Source organism: Euprymna scolopes, chromosome 6 (assembly GCF_053919585.1).
Source record: "Euprymna scolopes isolate OS-2025 chromosome 6, ASM5391958v1, whole genome shotgun sequence".
NCBI classification, from domain to species: Eukaryota; Metazoa; Mollusca; class Cephalopoda; order Sepiida; family Sepiolidae; genus Euprymna; species Euprymna scolopes.
The window spans coordinates 172,380,111-172,403,680 of NC_136487.1; the positions used below are offsets into that span (position 1 = coordinate 172,380,111).

At 33.4% G+C, this 23,570-nt stretch overlaps 1 protein-coding gene across 1 annotated transcript in view; it reads right to left on the reverse strand.

Moving 5' to 3' along the window:
• Positions 1–23,570, reverse strand: part of LOC145278101 (thyrotropin-releasing hormone receptor-like) — a 518,816-nt gene that overhangs the window by 32,801 nt on the left and 462,445 nt on the right. The window contains exon 4 of the mRNA XM_080130370.1: positions 11,985–12,831. Coding sequence (XP_079986496.1) covers positions 11,985–12,831 — 847 coding nt within the window. The remainder of the gene's footprint in view (positions 1–11,984; positions 12,832–23,570) is intronic.

Consider the following 23,570-nt stretch of genomic DNA (forward strand, 5'->3'; position numbering starts at 1 on the left):
ATTGGCTTTTTAAACGATTTAGGCGGACCATTTCCTATAAATTTAGAATGGTTTCTGATTGATGCAAAACATTTTTTATCCAGAATAGTGTATGCGTACAAACCAGTTGAAATATGACAAAAATATCAATCTGATAGTAGATTTGTAGATATAGAGACTAGCCCCAGGCGTGAGAAAGTTATTAGCACGATATATAGATTACCTACTTTACGAGAAGCAGAATGAGCAATCTATCTAATATATGCACTCTGAGAAATATTTGATAAGAAAGAAATTTCAGAGTCAATTTTTCCTTAAAACCAGAGCCATCCATGAGAATCTCAGGAAAAAAAGACACGCCTACGAGTGAAAAACACCAGCTGTCTTTCACAGCAATAAAAATCACAAAAATCAAATGTCTAAATCAACGACTATAAAAATCTATTATATGAATCAAATGGGAAAATCAACTATGATGACGAACAATGCGTTTGGTTTAACATTTTTATGCTCTCCTCCCTTACAAATATTCAATTCAGAGCAATGGTTATAATATATTTGGACAGCATACTGATTCAGCCGAAATTAATCACGAATAACCTAATTATTTACTCGGATTAATTCTAAGATGTAATCATGTATATCTTCGTATTGTAAACGAGTGTAAAAAAAACAGCTTCAGAAAATTCCAAGTGTCTGCAAACCAAGGAGTGCAAACAAGTTGATTAAAATATCTTGAAGTTAGTCAGTAATCTCTGTCTCTTTTCATCATTGCTTGGAAATAGACGATACGGACCAAAGAAACTACGTCCATCTGGTAAAATCAAGTAAGCGTGTAGCAACAAAAAATTAACAAGGTATTTTATGAACGCCCATGTATGACAGGACTGAAACGCCCATGTATGACACAGGATTAAAACGTATGACTTTCAATGTCTCCAGGAAATCTCAAGAAAACAAAAAATAAATAAATTATTTATTAATTCACCGGACATTTTTACTCTTTATAAAGTAGCAAAAGTTATGGCCAATTGACTTAGAATGAGTTCTTCATGCTAAATTAATGGTTAAGTATAGTGATATTTTCAGTGCTCATTTTTGTATTGGTACTAATTTCTTTTAATATATATATATATATATATATATATATATATATATATATATATACAAATCCCTAAATACGACGTAAACGATAGCATAATACTTAGTTCGCTGCACCCTATCATAAAAATGGTTTATACACAATTTTAGCTCGATCGATCAAGTATTTTCCGGGAAAAAGTGAGACGAACAAATAGGCAAACAGACAGACCAATAGAAATATAATGTAAATTTTTAAAGCACTGACGGGTACTACCACTCTAGGTGAGAATGTATCTAAGACGACTGGTACCCTTGTACATACCGAAGTTGGACCTTCATAACATACCAGTTCGTGTCATACCTTGATGGTTAGGAAAGTTTCAGTAGTCGCTAAAGTTAGAGAAATAAAGTAATCGGAACATAAAGATAGAAGTTGCCGCAAACAAGATTTTCTGTAAAATAGAAGAGGATAACAAGGATCTACCAAGCAGTTTAGTGTCGTATCGGGAATAAATTCTAGTTAACATACAAAAGGGGATCTTTGCAGATAACCAATGCTCACGGTAAAATTTTACCTTGGGTCAATAATAATTAAGGGATAAATCCATACTCTTAAAGAACTCAACTTTCCGGATGCACTTTGTTGTCAGAGCAATGACCTATAAAATATAGAATTCGAAAATTAACATCCCACGAATAGTTACGTATATATATTGTTAAGTATATAACAACTAGATCTGATAATGATGGTGTGCCAAGTTACAATCATACCATGTTTATTCATATGGATGTATTTTCATTTTACAACATTCTGGAGAAAGGAAAAAGCTTTGAAAGTGTTTTCCATGTTTTTATAGAAACCAATTGTTTCATTTTAACGCACAAAAATTAAAAAAGCGAAAAAAAGTAGCTTAGTATAGCGATAATAATTGTTCACTTTTGCAGCTAAATTACATAATGTTTAATTTTCCAATAAAAGTTAAAATTTTGCAATTTAGACTGACGTGTTCAGGATGTTAAGTAATGAGAGGAAGTTTACGTTGCTAGAAACCAGAAATAAAATGAACGAATCAAAGAACAAAGCGAAATACAAAGTAAATTAATGAGCAAAAAACTAAACCTTGAATTTATGTAGGGGCCTTAAGAGACAGGAAAAATAGAGACAGGAAGTAATAAATAAGAGCATGCATTGAAACTAAATACAAAAGAAATGCGTTATCAGGGATTAGATTAGTTATAGCAGCCCTTTCGTTTATGCCATCATTATCAATATTTAAAAAAAATACTTATATTTTATGTAGTGACGTGATAGGGTATATTATTAGTTAATCGAGGGTTCTCGCAAAAAAATTGCATGATTAACCAAAATTGTTATTTTTATGACAAGTGCTTGATTAAACCCCAATCTATGGTCCCTTCTGGACAAACTTTACAAAAACACTCATCTAACTAACACCATTATCAATAATTTCCGCCACTTTTTATCTGTACCTAAACGTAACGTAGATTCCATGAACAGAGTTATTTTTTTAGAACTACACGCCTGTGGAAGTTTCTTCCTTTTCACTGCTTCACAGCTGATTTAAATATGGTCGCCTTTAAGTCAAACACAAACAAGTTCTCGATGAGCTGTTCACTTTACTAACCCAATTTATCAAATTTTTAATACTAACGATTACTGAGATATTTCCCATTGACTACTGTACACTTATTAACCCTTATCCTCGGGTGGCCTCCGGACCTTGATAATAGGACTTCTTTGTAAAATAAATACCATTCGTATTTTGACATCAAATATTTAACATACACACAATTGTTTACAATTACGGCAGACTAGATCAATCATAAAATTAGAAATATTTACACAGCAATTGCAATGTAGCATATACATCAATGTGTAAATTGACATGGATGATACACAGTTCATTTAGTTTCATACATTTTCGTATTTTACAAATTATCTTAAGATTCTTCAACATTGCAAATAGTCAATCCAGCAAAACGTTTATATAATATGCAAACGACAAACTGATCGTTGAAATTAACCAGGAAGAAATTAAGAATCTTTATACATAAATTCTAACATTTATTAAAACTATTCTAAGATTAATTAAATTTAATCCTGGTATAATATCTATTCTCATCATCGTTATATCATATGAATACGAACATTCTTTTATTGGCATTGGTTTCCACGGTATTTTTCTAGTCAGAATTATTTCTAGAAAGACATATGGGATGGACAACATGAAGTTTGCCAATAGCCTTAGTAAAAGTAAATTTTGTGGAACGAACTGAATTCGAACTTGGGGGTGGCAGATGGCCAGTTTCCCACTGGACCCCCGTCACATCCCACCTAGTGTTATAAGAATGGTTAATGTATACTTGTCTGCCAAACTAGACAAATTCTTAGAGACGTTCAGCAAATAAAGAATAGCTTATCAAATATGTATATGTCTACGTAATCAACCATTTTCCAACAAATATAGACAGAATAATCAAATCTTCTGGATACAAGCAATTATTTATTAAATGTCTCCAAGACCTCATGTCTCCTGTTTCTTTCCGATTGATCTTGTTATCCTCTCTAATATTGTCAGTAGAATAACGAGAAGAAAATAAATTAGTTTATGATTTTATGCTTTTTTTTGTTTTCGTTTTTGCTTAATGGGTATGAATTAACTACATTTGTTGAATTTATTACGAAGAAACTTTGTTTTTTCTTCTTATTTATGCTGAGACTTTATTTCTCTTTGTATAATTAAACATTTCCATCAAAATTGTCTATGGAAATTCTGTCTGAAAAATTAGACGGATTCTAAGCGATCTTAATCAATTAAACAATAGCTAATCAGATCTATGTTAAGACCTTCTGCCTCTTAGCACTTTCTCATTAGTCTTGGAGATTCAGGCAAGTAAGTTATTTTGCTATCTTCTTTTATTCCTCTTAGCGTAGATAAAAAGTAAATTAGTTTATGATTTTCTATAAATATCTGTAATGTGTGTCCAACAGATTTTCTGCTGTTACCTTTCAATATATATGGGACACTTTGGTAATCGTATCATTATAAAGTGTAATCATATGGGCTATGCCAACAGCATATTCTTTTCATTGTTTAACTCTCGTGAGTTTATCCTTGGCATCTTATATGCTTTTATATAGAGTGGTGTGATTCTCGGTTGATTAACAGTCTTACTGTGTGGGATATATACTCGAGAGTCAAACCACTGATAAGATTATGCTGTTGTCCTAGTGATCATTAATGAGATTCATAGTTGTCTGAATAAAATTCTTGGTTTGTGGGATCATCTTAAAAGTTTATCTCTATTCGATCGATACCTCTGTGCAGTCTCGAGAGACAATGGATACCCCCATAAGGGTATCTGAGCGTGCCATTGTGAGGCAAGAGCTGCTTAATCTCCATCCACCCATCTCTTGAATCGGCACTGTTTGAATCGAGTGGCAAGAACAAGCACAAGACTTACTGCCAACAATGTCAAGATAAGCGGAGAGTACATACAGCACCAGAAATTACCAAATGGTCACCCATTTTAGTACTGACCAGGCTCAACATTGCTTAACCAGTGATCTGACGGGAACCAGTGTGTCAATGTGATTATGCCGTAATGTAGGTATTTTAATACCGTGGTTATGTCCGCAAACATAGGTTCTTTAATACTAAACAAGGTAGAAAATAACTTTGTTCAATACTATTGCAAAAGATGTTCACAGATAATACTGAGATGTAGATGATTTAAGTAGTTTTAATTACGCTCATAATTTTCTCATGGCGACACAGTATGTAATTTATATTATTGATATTGATGAACCTTCGTTAATCGACTGTGAATTATTTTTTGTATAAAATTCATGAGAGTGCTTATTGCTATTGAGATAATTCAATACGGTGTCATGGTAATCATTTCTTACTGGAATCAGAAAATAGTTGATTAATTATTGGGTTTAGGAAAATCCTAATTAGGTAATTTTACTCCGAAGCTTTGCATTATTAGAGACATAAAATAGTATTTATTTAAATAGATTCATATACAAATTAGAAGGGATCAAAGTATTTAAGGCAAGAAATGAAAAAAAAAGCGAAAAGAAGCAGGATAAAGAAAAAACTGGCAGTAGTTGTCTAATGTTACTTGAAGGTTGTGGCAGAAACATTAATATGTGCTGCACAAGAGCAATTTCTCAGGACAAATTATGTCAAATGTCATATTAATAAAATAGGAAGATGTCTCCTTGTCGACTTCTGGTGCAGAAAAGAGAGAATGTACAATACATCTTCAATAGTTGTGAGAAGCTAGTTCAGAAGGAGTACAAGAGGCGCCATGAAACTATTGCGAAAATGGTCTACTATGATATTTTCTTACATAGGCATTACCACTTATCAAAGCCAAGAAACCACTCAAGGATATGGTTAAAGAGTGTACAGTAGAAATTGGAAAATATAGAAATTGTTAGTAATGGAAATTCAGTAAATTTGTGAAGTTATATAGAACTGTCTATATATATATATTGGCTCACCAAAAACTTGTTTACATTAGACTTGAAGACAACCATATTGTAGTCAACTGGAAAGCACGTGCAGTTCGAAGAAAGAAGCTTTGTTCACGAAATCTACGTTTAGGTTTAGGTAGAGATACAGAGTGGGGAAAATTGTTGATAATGTTTTCTGCTCGAAGAGAGTGTTTCTTGTTAAACTTGGGTCAGGGGGACCATAGATTGAAGCTCAGTCGAGCACTGGCCATGAAAATAAGGATAAAGAAAAGACAAGTTCACAACATCTCTTCTGTGAGAAAGAAGTTGCAGGGAAGAGAAAAGGGCAGGCCCTACGAAGCTACAAAGTCTATTTTTAACTCTATCAAGGCAGGATCAGTCTTTTCTAGCAGCTCCTGCCCAGATGTGGCAACAGTACTCCATCATTTGACGTACATGGTTCTTATATATAGAGAGAATTGCATCAGTAGTTAGATATTTACTGGATCTACTTAGATGTTAAGTTAGAGTATCCTTTAATTATGAACCCATCTAGGGAAGTGGTCGGCCCTATTCTAGTTTTGCTTAGAAAGAATATGTCAGGTTTCGTCTCCTGTAATTTGGTTTCAACCTTTGGAAGGTTGGAACGTAGACCCCTGATGTTGGAGAAGGAGACATGGTAGTAGGGGTCTACGTTGGAGGATGGGGTTCTAGGTTTATTTGTTTTTTTTCTGGAGATATTTCATGATGAGGTTTTGGGATTTGTGGAACAGGTTGGCAGACTTGGTTAGAGCAGGACAGAGAGGGAAAGTAAGGGAGAAAAGACAGGAATCTTTTTTGTAGCACATGATAAGGTAAAGCCGTAACAATTACCCACTAGTATGGCATCAGAAGGCCCTACCAGAGACTACTGTATGGTCCAGAATCCATTCACAAATTACAATACAGTAGCCCCAGTACTTTGCACCTACTGATAGAACAGCCTCCTTAGAGGTTAATCAAAGATTCAGGTCCCTGACTATCAGGCGGATAACGTCAGCCCAGATGAAATGTTTACCTCCAGCAGCCTTACTAGTGACATGGCCACAAAGATAGACATAGAAACAGAAATTTTCCGACATCTCAGGCTACTGTTCACTATCGACCTGGAAAGCAGCTTTTTCTTCACCCTTTGTCAGAAAAATCACTCATTGGAAATAAGGACTGAGAGACGAAAAAGGAGAAGCGAGTGTTACTGGATATGCCGATAACACATCAATTTTGCATTATCTACTCCCCATTAAAAAAAAGATTGGACAAGTGAATTGAGAACAATGGAGGCTATAGCTATGTTGGAGTTATTCTGAAACTGCCTTGTTGGAAAAGTTCAGAATCTTGCGAAAAGTAATGGAAACCCAGGAAAAGAGGATGCTGATAGTCTATGGCCATTTGTTATGATCCGCCTATTAGAATAAAATCGGCAATAGCAGTAACCAAACACAAAATATGATAACTGAAATAATAATAATAATAATAATAATAATAATAATAATGATAATAATAATAATAATAATAATAATAATAATAATAATAATAATAATAATAATAATAATAATAATAATAATAATAGAAGAAGCACAAAACATCACAGTACAGGTGTGTATGTTAAAAAATTAACCGAGAAACCCTTAATCTACTGGTCACATTACCAGGAAATAGTCACCATGCACTAAAAATGGTTAACAACGAGTAAAATCTTTTGATGGATTAATAGCGCGTACAGAAATATGTTAGCAAGTTGAAATGAAGTAGGTGTGTGTGTGTGTGTGTGTGTGTGCGTGTGTGTCTTTTACGCATGTTTTTTTGCTTCAAGTGCTTTCATTTCAAATCGTTCCTATTCATCTGTCAAACGTTATTGAATGCGACTGAAGGGCTAACTGTTTTGGTTTCGATTCAAGCTGATGACACTAAAGTCATATTTTTACTTTTGAAATCATTACGATATATGTATAATATTCAATAGAGAATAGGCTATGAAATAATAAGTACGAAATCTGCATGAATTAAAATTTATATAAGCATATTTTGCCAACTGTTCAATCTAGTATTTAATAAAATACAGACTACGTTTCCTTATAGAAAGAAAACGCAGATGGTACATATAAATTCAATATAATGGCACGACCACCCGTATTTCTATTAATTTTCCTTCGATATAATTCACAATCGTAAATTCCTATAAAATTTCCAGCAATAGTAACTCTTATAAACAAGTTATACTTAAAAGTGGCAACAAAGTACTTACTCCGTTATTATGTTTCCCCTATGAAATAAAAAGCAAGTTCCTTCTGCGTTTATTAATTAACACGTGACGATAATTAATTCATTTTATCATGTCGTTACAATGAATATTATATAATTCTTATTCAGCATGCCAGATTCTTTCACCCGTTTTCCATACACTTTTAGAATTACATCGCTTCAATAACAGCATTCTTACCAAAAAAATATGTAGTGTATTTTCCCATAGAATTAAGACTAAAATTTCACAGACTTAACTTGTGTATTAAGTCGGTACTTTTTAACAGTTTTTATCATATCGCAACATTTTCGTACAAAAAACTTAACAAAACACGGAATAAACTTGATTTTAATCTATTATCTTGAAAACTTTATTTTCACACCGCAACAAAAAATAAACATTGTGCTTTTTATCGTAGAACGAAAAGGAAAAATAAAAACACACAGACGTAAGTTGCTTGTAACCCTTTTCTAGAAAAATAACTTACTTTAAAGAATGTATTCTTATTAATTAAAAAGAATCCCCAATATATATATTTCACAAAAAATAATCCTATTGAATGTATTTATTTTTAACGACGAAAAACTGGTTTCATTAGAAACAAAAAGTAATCTACAATTAAAATATATTTTGTTCACAATTCGTACTGTTAGATATATGGTCGGGAAATCACATCGAATGAGTATGGCGTGGTTTACTAACGGAGGAATTGACAGCCTGAGAGTGGATATGTCTCTCCACTAGGAACGAGTTATACACTCGAAAAGACCTATGGAAAAAATACCATCCGCAGTTGAAAAAAAGAAAGAAAAGCAAATCATTTAGGTAAATAAAGGAAAATATTATTATAATAAATTTATATATATATATATATATATATATATATATATATATATATATATATATATATATATATATATGTAGGTTAAATGTATTAGTTTTTTTTCCTTGAATTTAAACTGTAGTGTATAATGACTGAACTTATGCATAGATGATATATAAATTACATCTCTGTGTTACAGATATAAACTATGTGACACTCTAAGAAAGAAACCACTCTCATGACTGGTTATCAGAAGCAGGGATGCAGTATTGAGTTCATATGATTAAGTGCATTGGGAATAGTTGACAGCTAGGCATTAACAAACATGACCGTTCTCATTTTAACAAAAAAAAAAAAATTGTTTATCCCTTTACTTCCAAAATATGATATATACTTAATATATTAATGTTCAATACATTTTTTACTGCAGAAATTAATGAGCATACGAACTTGAAGGTTTTATAGACAACGGAACAAGAAACTATGAGAGGAAATATATGCGGATATATATATATATATATATATATATATATATATATATATATAGAGAGAGAGAGAGAGAGAGAGAGAAGAGAGAGAGGGGAGAGGAAGAGGGAGTGATAGAGAGAGATGGAGAGATATAGAGAGTGAGAAAATTAGGGATGAAAGATAGATAGAGAAAGATAGAGAAACAGAGAGATAAAGATATATAGAGAGAAGAGCGTCGTCATCTGCCGTGTTGCACATTAGTACTCATTCTTTTTTGGTCGCAAAGTCATTCACGTCTACCGATACGTTTTAAAGGCGTTATTGAGAAGGCCCGTAAAGTCAAAACCCCACCGTGGGCAAGGCGACTGAAGTGTTTTATTTTTACACACTCACTTTTCCACTTAGCGTCACACGTTCGAACCTGGGTACTGAAGGTATTGCTTTTACGTTCAAAAGCATACTCGATGCTATTTTTACTTTTATTTATTTCTTCATCATTTTTTACATTGTTTTCTGAGGGCTCGCATGGATATTACTAAATGTTTTGCTTCTATTTTTAAATGCAGTAGGTAACAAAGCAAAATACAATTGTAATTTGCTTTTATGTTTGAAAAATACTTGTGTGGACTTTAAATACTTTAAAATAAATTTAAATGCAAATAGGTCAAAAACTTATTTAACTTGCTGCGAACAATATTTCTTTCAGAAATAAATAGAATTTCTGTTTTTGTTATCTAAATATTTAATTTAAAAAGCTTTAGATTATTTCAATTAATAAAATAATAATACTTGCTTATTATTTAAGAAATTACTGTTTATAGTGTTTCCTTTTTTTCAACACCGTTTACATGTTTATATGGTACCGTACAGGTGACTACAGGAATTTACTTTGTTTTAAGTGATAAAGTGTTCAAAGTATTTTTCCACATAAACTCCAGTCTTGCCAACATAAATACTATAACCTGAACTATACTCCGCCCGTCAGATTAGTAGGCACGGGTCGACCGATACTGCAACCACCAAATTTTTTGTTCATTGATAGTAATTGCGCGTGGGAATCCTGACACCGATTATAAAAGTTAAATTACGGGCAAATTTTTTGACAACCGCACCCACACTCACAAAATGGTATGTCTATCCAGAAAGCCGTTCTTAACGTAGGGAGATTGAGGATGTCTATTCCGAAAGCCGTTATTAACATGAAGAAGTTGGTAGTTGGGCTTCAACAACAACAACAACAACAACAACAACAACAACAACAGCCGTACTTGAATTTCTCATGCAGAGGGGGGATGCTACTATCAGACAACGCCGGTTAACGGGTCCTGCTAGTATATATATATATATATATATATATATATATATATATATATATGTGTATGTATATATATATATATATATATATATATATATATATATATATATATATATATATATAGCAAGTTATTAAAATGTATAGAAATTAAGCTACACAGAATTAGGTTTTCTTAGACATAGCTATTAGTGGCTTCCCCTGATCATCTACTTTGCTCATTGTTTGATTCTATACGAAAACAAAGCATATATGTGAATGATAATGATTGTATGTATCATACTTTTAAATTGCTGTCCTTAATAACAAGCATAATGTATTACACTGTAAACAACTTTCATCAATATTGCGTTCTCTAGTTCTTAGAAAAACGTGATAATTATGCCTTTCGATTTAGCTTTACTTTCTCATAACTCTGTCATCGGAAGTAATAACCTTTGTAATGCACTTGATAGAACTTTGATTAATAAACTTCTAGGAATTATTTAGGGAAATAGTCAAGAGATACAGAATTCAATTTAACGTCTTCGCCTTCCAGTACATCTACGCGGCCATATTAATTTCAAGTAAAGATTTTAAATTACCATCGGGAAACTTTCCAACTCGTTACTTTAGATTTCGTTATTATAAAGAGTTTGTTTAAGCGATTGGCCCTTAAAATCATATCATTTTTCAGGTTGTAAGTTCTACATCATACTTACATTTCCGATACATTTCTTTCAAGAAAATATTTTATCTGTAAAATACCTAGTTCGTTTCGACACGTATTTTCTCATATTTTATTTTCGTGTTTCTCCCAGCTTCCAAACGCGGGGACGATATCTTCCGTGGTAACTTGTCCAACTTTCCCACTTTGCCTAAAAGTCTATCTAAAACGTACGCGTCTCAAAATCTATCTGCCTTTTATTACATCATTAATACACGTAACATTAAAAGCACTTGATGTTTTTTTACATAATCTATAATTTTTGTCTAGGCAATGCTAAATTTCATAACATTCCAAAGTTATTGTAAATTTAATTTCTAAAACACATATTTTAGCTTATATTCCTGCTTCTTGTAACATTCCTACGTTAACATTTCCGATATATTTCTGCCATAAATATTTATCTGTAAATACCCAATTCGTCTCAATACATATTTCTCAAATTCTATTTTCTAAACATCAGCAAAGATCATAAAAATAATCGTTCAAGCTACTTGGCATCTCCCGGCAGTGCTCTATATAACAGAATGAAAAACTATGAATATAAGTGTTATATTTTTAAAAACTAAGAAAATTATTTTCTGTGGTAGAAAGAGAAAAGCGATTATAGCCACTAGATAGTGAAGTGTTTTTTTATAATTTGTCATGACAGAAAGAACTCTGAATGAAATCTCTCCAGATGTAACAAAATTTCCTCATCTAAGGATTTATCTAACTATTCAATGAAATATTTTTTAGTTCATTTAAAGCATGAAACATTAGGTGACTAGATAGATGAGATATGAAAAGCAACAAGACATGCGATAAAGTAAAAGCAATTAGAAAATAAGAAATAACACAGCTTACCTGCAATAAATTACTGTGAGCACTTTGCATTTTCATTGCTCCTCGGCTGAGAGTGATAATCCGACGGATGATAAGAGTGTTAAAAAGTAAAATAGCGATGAATGGGAGAAAGGAATAAAAGATGGCGTCAATCCACGGCCAAGCCACGCTGACGAGATAGTGGAAATTCTTGCGGCTGCCGCAGTAGTGTTTATCAACCCCGTTGAAGTCTAACTGATTGAGCGTCACCGTCCAAAAGAAGTGAACATGTATGACAACAAACAATACAAGTAGTCCCAGGACCACTCGCTTGGCCCTCGGTACCGTACAGAGTTTATTTACCTTCAGTGGATGACATACCACAATGTACCGTTCTACTGTGACGGCAATGATCAACCAGACAGACAGATTACTGCTGACGTAACCACTAAAGATGACCAGTTTACAGAGCCACGCAGTCTGGTTCCGTATGTCCATACCAGTCAGCTCGCTTATCCACAGTCGGAGAAGGCCGATGTATAAGACCAGCGAGTCGGCTACAGCTAGGTGAATTAAGTAGACGTAAGCTGACATCCTGATCATGGAGCGTTGCCGCATGATAAACACAGAGAAAATGTTACCAAAAGTGCCCAATACGAGTAAAAGTGGCGAAATATAGAGTAGAAGAATCTTGTGGAGTCGGTATTCTGGGTAAGCGAACAAGTTTTGGGATTCGTCTAACAATGCAAATACATCCCGTTCTTGATTTAGACCGAGCATGCGCAGTAAGAGTTGCTTCTTGTCTGGTGAAAGTTGGCCAAACAGACTTATCACTTGAGATATGTTCTCTGCGTTGAATGAAACCAGATTGCTAGTATCTGTCACCATTCTGGAAATACAATAAAGAAAATAAGCAAAAACTAGAAAAAAAGATTCACAGAGAAAATATTACTTTCATTTACGCTTGATTGACTAATTTGTATCATTTCAAGCTGAAATACCAACTGCAGCTGGAATTGGAATCCTGATTGTCACAGCTGAATTTCAAAAATGCTATTTGGACGTAAGAATACTTTAAAAGAAGAATATACAATAAAATTGTTTTAAATTTGAAAAAAAAAATGCCACAGAAACATATGGAATGCTTCAAATAAATGTTAGACCATCTTGCATAAATCAAGCATCAGTTGCTGAGTGCCATAAAAGATTCAACGAAAGAAGGGAATCTGAGAGAGAGAGAGAGGGTGAGATGTGTAGAAGTAAGGAAGTCAGAACACCAGAGTTTATTGACTAAATAAAGAATTCTGTAGCTAAAGAACTCTGGGTGTCTATAGAAACAAGTGCAAAAGTTGATGTCATTGTTGGAACTGTACACAATTCCATACTTGTCACACACTTCCATACTTGTCACACACTATTTGACCAAGATTCGCACCCTCCCTATAGTCCAAACCTTGCTTCCTCTGACTTTTGCCTATTCCCAAAGCACAGGGAAAAGCTTGGAGATTATCGTTCTGAGACAATTGAGTAGATGAAGAAGATTGTGACCGAGGTCATTAACACGCTCACACAAGAAGAATTTCATGGAACTTTCCAGAAGTTGATGGAACGATACAATAAGTGCATTGCAGCCGGAGAAGATTACTTTGACTAGAGTTTCATGTGTTACTATCAATAAAAGTGCCCATACGGAAAAAATCTGGAAACTTATTTAAGGCACCTCGTATGGATTTACCTGCATTGAGGATAAGTGGATGCCGCATATCTACAGGACACATCTGCCTCCGCCATCACATTAATCTTCCTAAACAAATAGGCCTCCCACTTTGAAGTTCTATCACGCATGGCAATAGATTGAGGACATCTGTCTGAAAGCAAACCGTGCAGAAATCATATTTTTTTGAATTGGAATCTTTTGAGATGAGTAATGTGTATATTTACCCTCATCTTCAGAATTGTTGTTGTTGCTGTTGTTGTTGTTATCGTTGTTGTTGTTGTCGTTGTTTTTGTTGTTTTTGTTGTTGTTGTTTTTGTTGTTGTTGTTTTTGTTGTTGTTGTTGTTATCGTTGTTGTTGTCGTCGTTGTCGTTGTTTTTGTTGTTGTTGTTGTTGTTGTTGTTATTATTGTTGTTGCTGCTGTTGTTGTTATTGCTGTCGTCGTTGCTTTTGTTTTTGTTGTTGTTGTTACCCTCCTGGGATCGTGGCGCAGTAGATAGAATCTCTACTGCACTTGTTGAGCATTGTATGAAGATAGCGGTTTATATCATCCCTCAAATAACAGCTATAGTATTAGTTGGCCAAAACGTGATGGGATAAAAACCTACTATGGAAATCAGTAATTACTGGAAATGCACCACCTAAAGAAGCCCAGAGGAATAGAAGGTCGAAACGTTGTGAAACAACAACTATGAAAATGAGGATAATAGTCCGCAAATAAATAAATCCATGCTTTTGAAACGATGTTTGGATTCAATAGACTCCGGGCAACGGTGTATCGTCCTCAAACCAACGGGATATTTGAAAGGTTATACAGAACCTGGAATACTGCACTCATGGCACGAAAGCAGAGTTGTATGGGTGCATTGCCAATCGAACTATTTTGAATTACAAATATGTTCAACAATCTTGGATTTGCTTCATCTACTGTATTACAGGAACATAACTGCTACTGACAATACTAATACTCGGCCAAAAAAATCCAGATTACAATGGAGATTGCTTTTTTATCCATGAAATTCTTGATTTGGCCAATAAATGCTGGTGTTCTAACTTTCTGATTCTTCTCACATCTCTTATCTTCTTCGCAGACTCTTTGCATTTCTTAAATCTCTTTCGCCACTCAAAAACTGATGCTCGATTCATGTAAGCTAGTCCAAAAGCAGTTTGAAGCATTCCATATGTTTATGTGGAATTTTTTCTAAGTATAAAACAGGATATTATTACATATCCTCCTTCTAAATGGTCCTCATGAACAGTTTGCCTGTTTGAAATTCACCAGCTGTGATAATAAGGCTTTAGTAGGGTGTATCCCAATTCCTGCTAAAACTATTCAATTAAACCTGAAATCATAAAAATTGGCCAGTCATCTCATAAAATGTATCACAATAAAATACTGAATTTTCAAGAATCTACGACAATTTTAAATGCTTGTACAAAAAAATCTGGAAACTTATTGAAGGTACCTCATATCTAGCTGGATATGTGTCTACACCATCGAATGTAGTGACCTGTGATAATGGGATAATGATGTAAATGTGAACTTTCTTGAATCTCCCAGATGGCAAATAATATAGTGTGGTTTCTATTTTGGTGTGCCTAGAAATTTTGTGTTGTTTACATCGAAGACAGCCATTTGTCAAAGTCGTATATTTCCGTTCATGTATGGCACAAAACATATTGATTTTATTTATTAGGTTGCCGGTGTACTTCCTAAATGTGTGATGGTGTGGAATATGTCAAGGTCCTTGTACATTTTAGTATGTAGAGTCAGGAGTATATGTTTATAAGTCACACCAGAGTGATGATGCTTGCATTTGATATGTTCTTAAGTAATACTTGTATTTGACAAGTTCATCATCCATTTTTTTGTGATTCGTTGATAAATCAGAGAAATCACTAGTCACTGCGCACATTAGTCGATGTAGACAGTCAGGAACAATGATATCTTCTTTTTTGATGTATAAAAATTTATAACATGTTCTGTGATTATTGATAGATACTGTAGTTATGTATCTAATATCATTGGTATCTTTTCTTAAATCCTAGTTACAGAATTTTATGATCAGAAAACAGAGTAACATTGCTGCTTTCTATTTGAAATGAAAGATTGTCTGCTATGCCGCTAATAGTTTTTGTTAAAGGTAGAGTAATCCTTTTTGCTTCCTGACAGTTTCCGTGGGTAAAAAAAACTGAACGGAATAGATTCACCATTTGGTGCATAAGAGGTAGACCACTCCTCGGATTTTAGGATGTGTGCAAAAGAGACTTAAAATCCGGCAGCATCAACCCTGTTGACCTTGAATCCTATGCTAAAGAGCGTGACTCCTGGAAGGTCAAAGTAAAGAAATGTATCCGACTGAGCGAGGAGAGAAGAGATGAACAGTGGGAGGAGAAGAGAAGCAGGCACAAAAAGACAGCAGCAGCATCGGCAGAGCATGACAGAGGGTATCCCTGCGAGAAGTGCAACAGAATCTGTCGCTCCCGCATTGGTCTGCTCAGTCACAGCAACAGTTGCCACCACTCATGACAACCTTCAGGTGCGATTCTCCATCGTCTACCTAGACGAAAGGACGCCAACAAGAAGAGGTAGGCACCGAAACGGTGCGTATTCTCTCCTGATGACAAGATATAATATGTAGACGGGAATTGATTACTTCACGAAGAAAGATAAAGATAAACTTTATCATATACAAATCTAAGGTAAAGGTAAGCTACGATATGGAACATATTCTCTTCTGATTACCCGACATTATGTTAAGATTGAGATGCAAAAGACCACAATTTAAAACATCTGATAAAGTAGATTACTTATATGCCTGCAATATAAGATGTTTCTTTCAAACGACAATATCTTCGTTAGTCGTTCGATTATTGCGAGTTTCTGCTACTGTTCCGGTAGCGAATATATAATTAAGAGGTACCGTTATCTATAGTAAAGTTTATAATTCGTTGTCCAATTTTAGTAACAGCCTCAAATAGTTGCAAATTGAGGGTTGCTAATCCAATCTACATTACAGGTTACGCGAAGCTTGTAGGTTAGGTTGCCTTATAGGTGAGGATTATCTGAAAGTAGTCATTATTTTGCAATTTGATTTTTTTATGAATATATTTGCAATATGTTTCGCAGGAGCTAGATTTTCACGCAAAATGCAGATATTATAGTGACATCATTGTGGTCTTCTGTCTTCATAAAAAACTTATGTTTTGAGGCTGCATCGGTGGAGTCTTTTATCTATTGGCTCTTAGTGGTAATGATGGGGTAATATTATAATCATACTTTTGTTTGAAAAATGGTAGTATTTCGACCGCCAATTTACCTAATTCTTATACTGAGGCGTCGTTATCCTCTGCTATAACTGTGATGATTTCAGTAGGCAGTACTTAGATAAATATTTATCGCAGGGGTTCTTCCTCCACGTCTATATTATTAGATGTTCCCGTCAGTTCGTGTAAATATGTTGCTGATCTTCCAGTATGACGCCAATCAGTCTTTTGAAAAAAATCAAGTTGTATGTTTGGCATATTCATCATTGTCTTTCTCAGTTACGTGTAGATTGTTTAGATAATGATGGTGATTGGTGGTTTAAGATTAAGTCAGTAGAATGTGTAATAATACATGGATGAAGTTTGTAGTTTCATTTAATATTTTCCTTAACCCAAATGGAGTTTCGCATATAGTTAACCATTTGTCAAAGGTAACATGCCTAAATTATACGATTATTACTGCCGCTGATGACGACGTATCGTCCATTGCAGTAGATTTTGGTAGCTTAACCTTAAAACCATGGAATTGTGAACAGAAATAGAATTATTCAGGTGTCTGTTTTTAGGGTTTTTTGTCAAGGATTAGGTTATTAGTGTTGGATGGATTTACTGTAGAATTGCATTAAAATCCTTCATTTTTACATAAAAAAGAACAAAATCTGCATAAATCAAGCACAAACGTAAGCCAGAGAAGTAAATCTTTCATAACTGAGGCAATTTTGTTTTTCCTCGTTTTTATTTTACTGCTCCTTTTAACTATCGTCGACTGATGACACGCATAAATAAAACACAGACATGCATAGAACAGTGGAAAATAATACTTCTAGACTGGGACAATTTATTTTATTGTTAGTAGTTTTAATAAGAAGTACCCTTTTAAATCCTCGATTGAGGAAATATAACTTGTTTGGAAAATATTTTTTAAAAAACAAGTAAACATACGTCTATTAATGAAATTGGGATTGTTTGTGTGTGTGATATGTGTTTAGGAACGTTGGAGGGGTGTCTATGAGAAAGGATTACTCAGGCTATAAAATATACTAACGAGCGGGGAACAACTTAAATCTTAATATTACGGCATCTAATACATTATCCGAATGTAAATATCTTATTTGTTACATTGTACAGCTTTTATTTTGTACAATAAACCTGTAATACTTACTCTGTGTGTTGACCATCATTTAATCTAAATTAATTTATACTGGATATATTTCTCCAGGGATGTACAGGGTGGAACGATAAAAGTGTCGCCCTAAAGAAAGCAATACTACAGCTCTGTTTTAAAATTTTATTGAAAAATTCAGTTCATGTAACAGTAGTAGCCGATATCTATTTAATGTAGCCGCCTTCAGCCTCAGTCACCGTCTCACTACGGGTCTCTTTTGACTTGTGAGCCGGCGCCGCATCCTGCTGCGAAATGATTTCGCCCGGGAATAACTACACTCTTCATCACATCCAGGTACATTTTTGTGTTGACTTTCACGCCGAATTCGAAAGTGTAAGATGGAATGATGTGGCCCTCACTGGAAACTATACAAAAGACCATAACCTGGGGGGGGGAACTTTGTTTTCATCTATCTGCATACGTCGCTGGTATTTGTGGAAATCCAGCGATGCATTTTGAGGGTGCTGGCAATGGTCCTCTTGTGATAACATGAATTGGAATAGAGCATAGGTTGTATAGCACGCATCTTCGATCTCGCTTCTGGAACATTATGCACTTTCAGACATGATAAAAATCTCTTATTTCTCTTAAGATTAGTACACAACTGCCCAAATAATACATAGTCGGAAATAAAAAAAAAAGAAAATCGGGTTTTGTCAATTGGAACTGGAAACGTGTCGTCTTTTCTAGGGCGACAATTTTATCGTTTCACGCTGTATAAATATTACAAAACAAACTCGGTCAACTTCAATGTAGATAAATACAAACAACTGCATTCAACTTTGAAAGTAAAATTAATATACAACCAAATATTACGTAGAAGGAGAATTTTATACATTTAATAGTTCACTGAGGCGATAGGAAAAAGGAAAAAAAAATAAAAGAGACATGATTATAACTGTGCTCGTTTTAATTAGATGATATTTTCCATCTGAGTTTTGAAAGTAAGTTCAAGAAGAGTGTATTTGACTCTTACAGCGAGGATGGATATTTTTCTATACTGATTTCTGTGGGTTTTTTTTTCTTTCTAACTCTCTCTTCTCTCTTGGGTTAAAAAATTAGATTTTTATATCTTAACGAAGTCTCGAAAAAGTTTATTGTTCATATTTGTATTTTAGACGTAGAAAATTTTTGTTTGCTAAAAATTTATTTTAGAACTATTTTGCTTTTGGCCAGGAAGATCCGCAGAACCTGGCTGCACACCGATGTTTTTATTCAGCATTCAACTTCTGATTATTTTATTCATTTTTCCCCACAAAATTTGGAAAAATCAAAACATTTGATAATCTATGCAAGTAAACGTAATCCAAATTGAACTAATTAAAATGTATGTCTTATTAGCAAGCGATCTAGAATTATAAATGCAAATCCAACGTACGTATATACATAATAAAATATTTATTACGAACGTAAAAGCACATTTAAACTAAGAAATAGATCACTAGAATTTTATATTTCTTTGAATAAAATGCGGATATGCCTTCGGAAAGTATATTCAATCAGAAACATCCTATTTTCTAATGATTTAATAAGCTGTCATTTGCATTCTTATTTTTACTGACATTTTGCCCATCCTCTCTTCCTACTTGACGGAGTAGTCATTACTGACAAGTCATGGTGCTCTTCATGAATCGTCCTCATTGACTCCTATTCTACTCCTTCTGAGCAACTCAGCCATGCTAATATCGACGATGTCCTACACGTTTGACATTCTTTTTTTTGTGACTTCAACATCCTCTTTTGCCAGGGGTTGTACCAACGAGCAACATTTTTGTAGACCATCTGTTCTGGCCCAAAATCGTAATTTCATGTCAGTGATTTTACATGTTGCAGTTATCAGCATGATCCGATCTTCTCCAGAACTTATTCCTTCGTACCCTTGCCCACCCAGATTACACGAATAAGTCTAAGGTAGCACCACAATTCAAAAGCATCAATTTGACTCTTGTCGACTTTTTTCAAGATCCAACATTCTACACGTATGTTGCTATTGGGAATCCCAACGCTTGCACAGTCGTTTCACTATGCGTTGTGAAATAGATGTCTTTCCAGATATGGATTAGCGCAATTATTGCTATCCTTTCCATTATAATACATCGTCTTAGTTTTTGGTGCCATCCTTGGTATTACTAAATTAGGCACGGCCAAAAACTAGAAAAAAAGAGGAGTTGTTTTTTTTTTCACACGAGTTAAAATCTCTTAAAATTCATAATTCTTGTGTAATTTTTTCCGAAAAGATAAAAGCTTGACTTTTATCAGATGGAAAGCAGAATAATATAAAACTTTTTTCGACTATTTTAACAGAATTTTAAATTTTGAATTAAAAAAAAAAAAAACACCATTCACCGCGATTCTGTCTCGATGGGTAACACATTTAAATATTTTAAACAGATTTTTGAATCAATCAATCTTTTATTTTTTGTTTAAATAACATTTTGGATGATTTACTATAAAGATGTACACAAATATAATATAAGTACCTGAAATTCAAATAATTCTATCTTTTATCCCAAAATATAGATGTCGCGTGGCGAAATTAAAATTGTTGTCTACATAACCTCCGAAGTAAAGTAACGATGAAGCTGGCCAGTACAAGATGGGTGGCCATTTTGGGAATGCTAGGCGCCATATGTGTTTGAGACAACATTTGCATCTAGTATCACGCTTGGTCGTCTTGAGCCTGTCTTGCCATAAGGACTGTTTCTAAACGGGAGAAAGTGGTAGATGCAAGTCTCCATACTTTTAGCTAAGTTAAGTGCAAATTACAGCATCATTAGATAGTTGACACACCAGTAATGTTCCAATTTACAGGAGGGCAGAGTTGGACACAATATCGGTTTTAAATGTGGAGAAAATCAGGTTCTCCAAAAAGAGGCAATCTGGATGAGAACACAAAAATTTCCCCAGTCTAGAAATATTTATTTTATTGCACGAGGTAACGGTAGTTTAAGTGTGTGTCAGAACAGATAGTACACTCTGATCTTAGCCCCAAAACCAGTGATGTGTGTGGTCTTCATCGACAACAATGGATTACATAATCCCCCCTTTAATTTTTAGTCACTCCTACCCTTAAAATATTTTTTAATCTAATCAAACAGTCAAGTAACTATTTTTGTGTTTTAAAATAATAATAATAAACGCCATTTAAGGTGAAATAACTTCAATGTTATTTCTGCTTCATATTTTTCTATTCACACTAATTTCTATCAAGCTTAAAATTTTTCCTAATAAAAACCTGTAAATAAAAATAAACTAAAATTGCTTTGTTTTCTGATATTTTTGTTTTATATCGACCATAAATTCTTTTGTTTACAAAAATTGAATGTAGTTTTAATTTCATGAGTACAGTCATTTTACCATTGTTAATATGTAAACCATATACTTGTTCTATAAACCATAAAAAACTGTTTTTTTTTTGTCTTCTATAAACTATACACATTTAGTTTAGCAAAATGGCCAGTTATTTAACAATTTTTTTGGTATCGATTCTTCAAAGCATAGTATATTAGCAATATTGCGCTCTTTAAAACAATATCATTAATTGATTTTTCAAAGATTTAAAAGAAGTGCCTTTCGTGGAAATAATGAAAATATACAATTTTCTTTTGCTAATCTGAAAGATAATTATTATTATAAACATGTTAAACGAATTTCACACTTCAAAACAGAAAAGATGAAAAATTAAACACATCGAAATTTAGGTTTTTCAATCTTAATAACTTATACGACCACAGTTGTTTTTTTTTATTTACACCCTCCCTACATTACAATATATTTTGTTCAGTTTCGGCTGATTGTTTTAAGCATATTCATACCCCAAAAGCAGGGGAATTTTGTAGGAAAAATAAATAAAATATCAATTATGAAAAAAAATTGAACTGTTTCAAAGTTCATACTTTACTAAATAATCGATGAACATTTCGTATTGATTGCATAATTCCTTGATTTTTGTTAGAACTTTACAGAGATTTTCCGTAAAATATTCTTAAATTCCTCCTTCCGTTTTGTCTACTAAATAATTATATTCGTCAAGTTCATGTGCCTTCATTTTACTACAACTTTATTTAAATATTAGAAGATAAACTCATATGATAGTTTCAATATCCATTTTGTTTTATTCGCGAGAATTTTTTTATTCCATTTAATGCATTTGATCTTGCTTATCAGATCTTGTGTTTAATTAAACATCCGAAAGAAACTTTGTAATTAAGAAATCTAACATTTCTATATTTTGGAGATGAGCATTGCTTCTTCTTCTTCTTCTTCTTCTTCTTCTTCTTCTTCTTCTTCTTCTTATTATTATTATTATTATTATTAGTAGTAGTAGTAGTAGTAGTAGTAGTATTATTATTATTATTAGTAGTAGTATTATTATTATTATTATTATTATTATTATTATTATTTTTCGACTACTGGTTCCATATTGATATAACGTCTGTCGACCTTAGGGATCTGCACGGAATTTCGAACTGGACCTTTTATTTTATCAAAGGAGGTAGTGTGATACTACACGACTCTGCTCAACAAGTCGCCGACCCCAACATAATGTGAATTTTTCTTACTCATCTTATCTTCTTATGGCTGTATCATCGTAGTTTCTCCCACTAACGACGGCGAATATCAACGGCCGTCGAGGGAACCGCACGGGCTCAAAAGTGCAATAATAAAATAACATTAAAAAAAACTATAACATTGCTGGCCGATTTTTTACCTGTGATTATTAGTCAAACAGACCTATGAATAGGCAGAGCAAAAGAAAATATCATTGTTATAAAACTATAAGAAAAATCGTTAATATTGAAACGTCATTCAAACTATCCAGATAATACAATATGTTTCCATATAAATTCTTCTGATCATTTTTTTAAAATGAGAATCACTCATTTGTTTTATTCGGACAACTATACGCATCTTGAGTGCTATTTTCATGTTTCGGTTCATATCCTCTCTAACTTTGTATATCTTATTAACTTCGAGAATCGTTGTATCGAGTTCAGGAATCTTTCTCTAGAATTCGGGAATCGGACAGTGTGCGATCATTATTTTTTAAATAGGATTACTCATAATTATAAATAATAGATAATATATATATATATATTTGTTTGTGTGTTTATGTATATATGTGTATGTGTGTCTGTGTGTTTGTAGTAATAAATAGTGATATATGAAGTAAATAGTAAGAAAATACATCTAAATAAAAATAAGTTTAAAATTACTCAGATTCACACAAAATGTGTCCGTTGCGTAGAGGTTAAAGTACTTAGTTACAATTGGTTCAATCCTCACCGGGGGCGAAACTCGAAATACAATAGTGAATTAGTTTGGACTTCTGTCCAATCATGACTGATGGATGACATGAATTAAATACTTGGATTTTATAAAAAACCTGTTCGGAATTCTGAGTTAGAAGAAAAGATGTCCAAATTCGACAAGTTACACCTGACGAAGGTCGAAGGTTAAATCGATCGAAACGTTATAAAA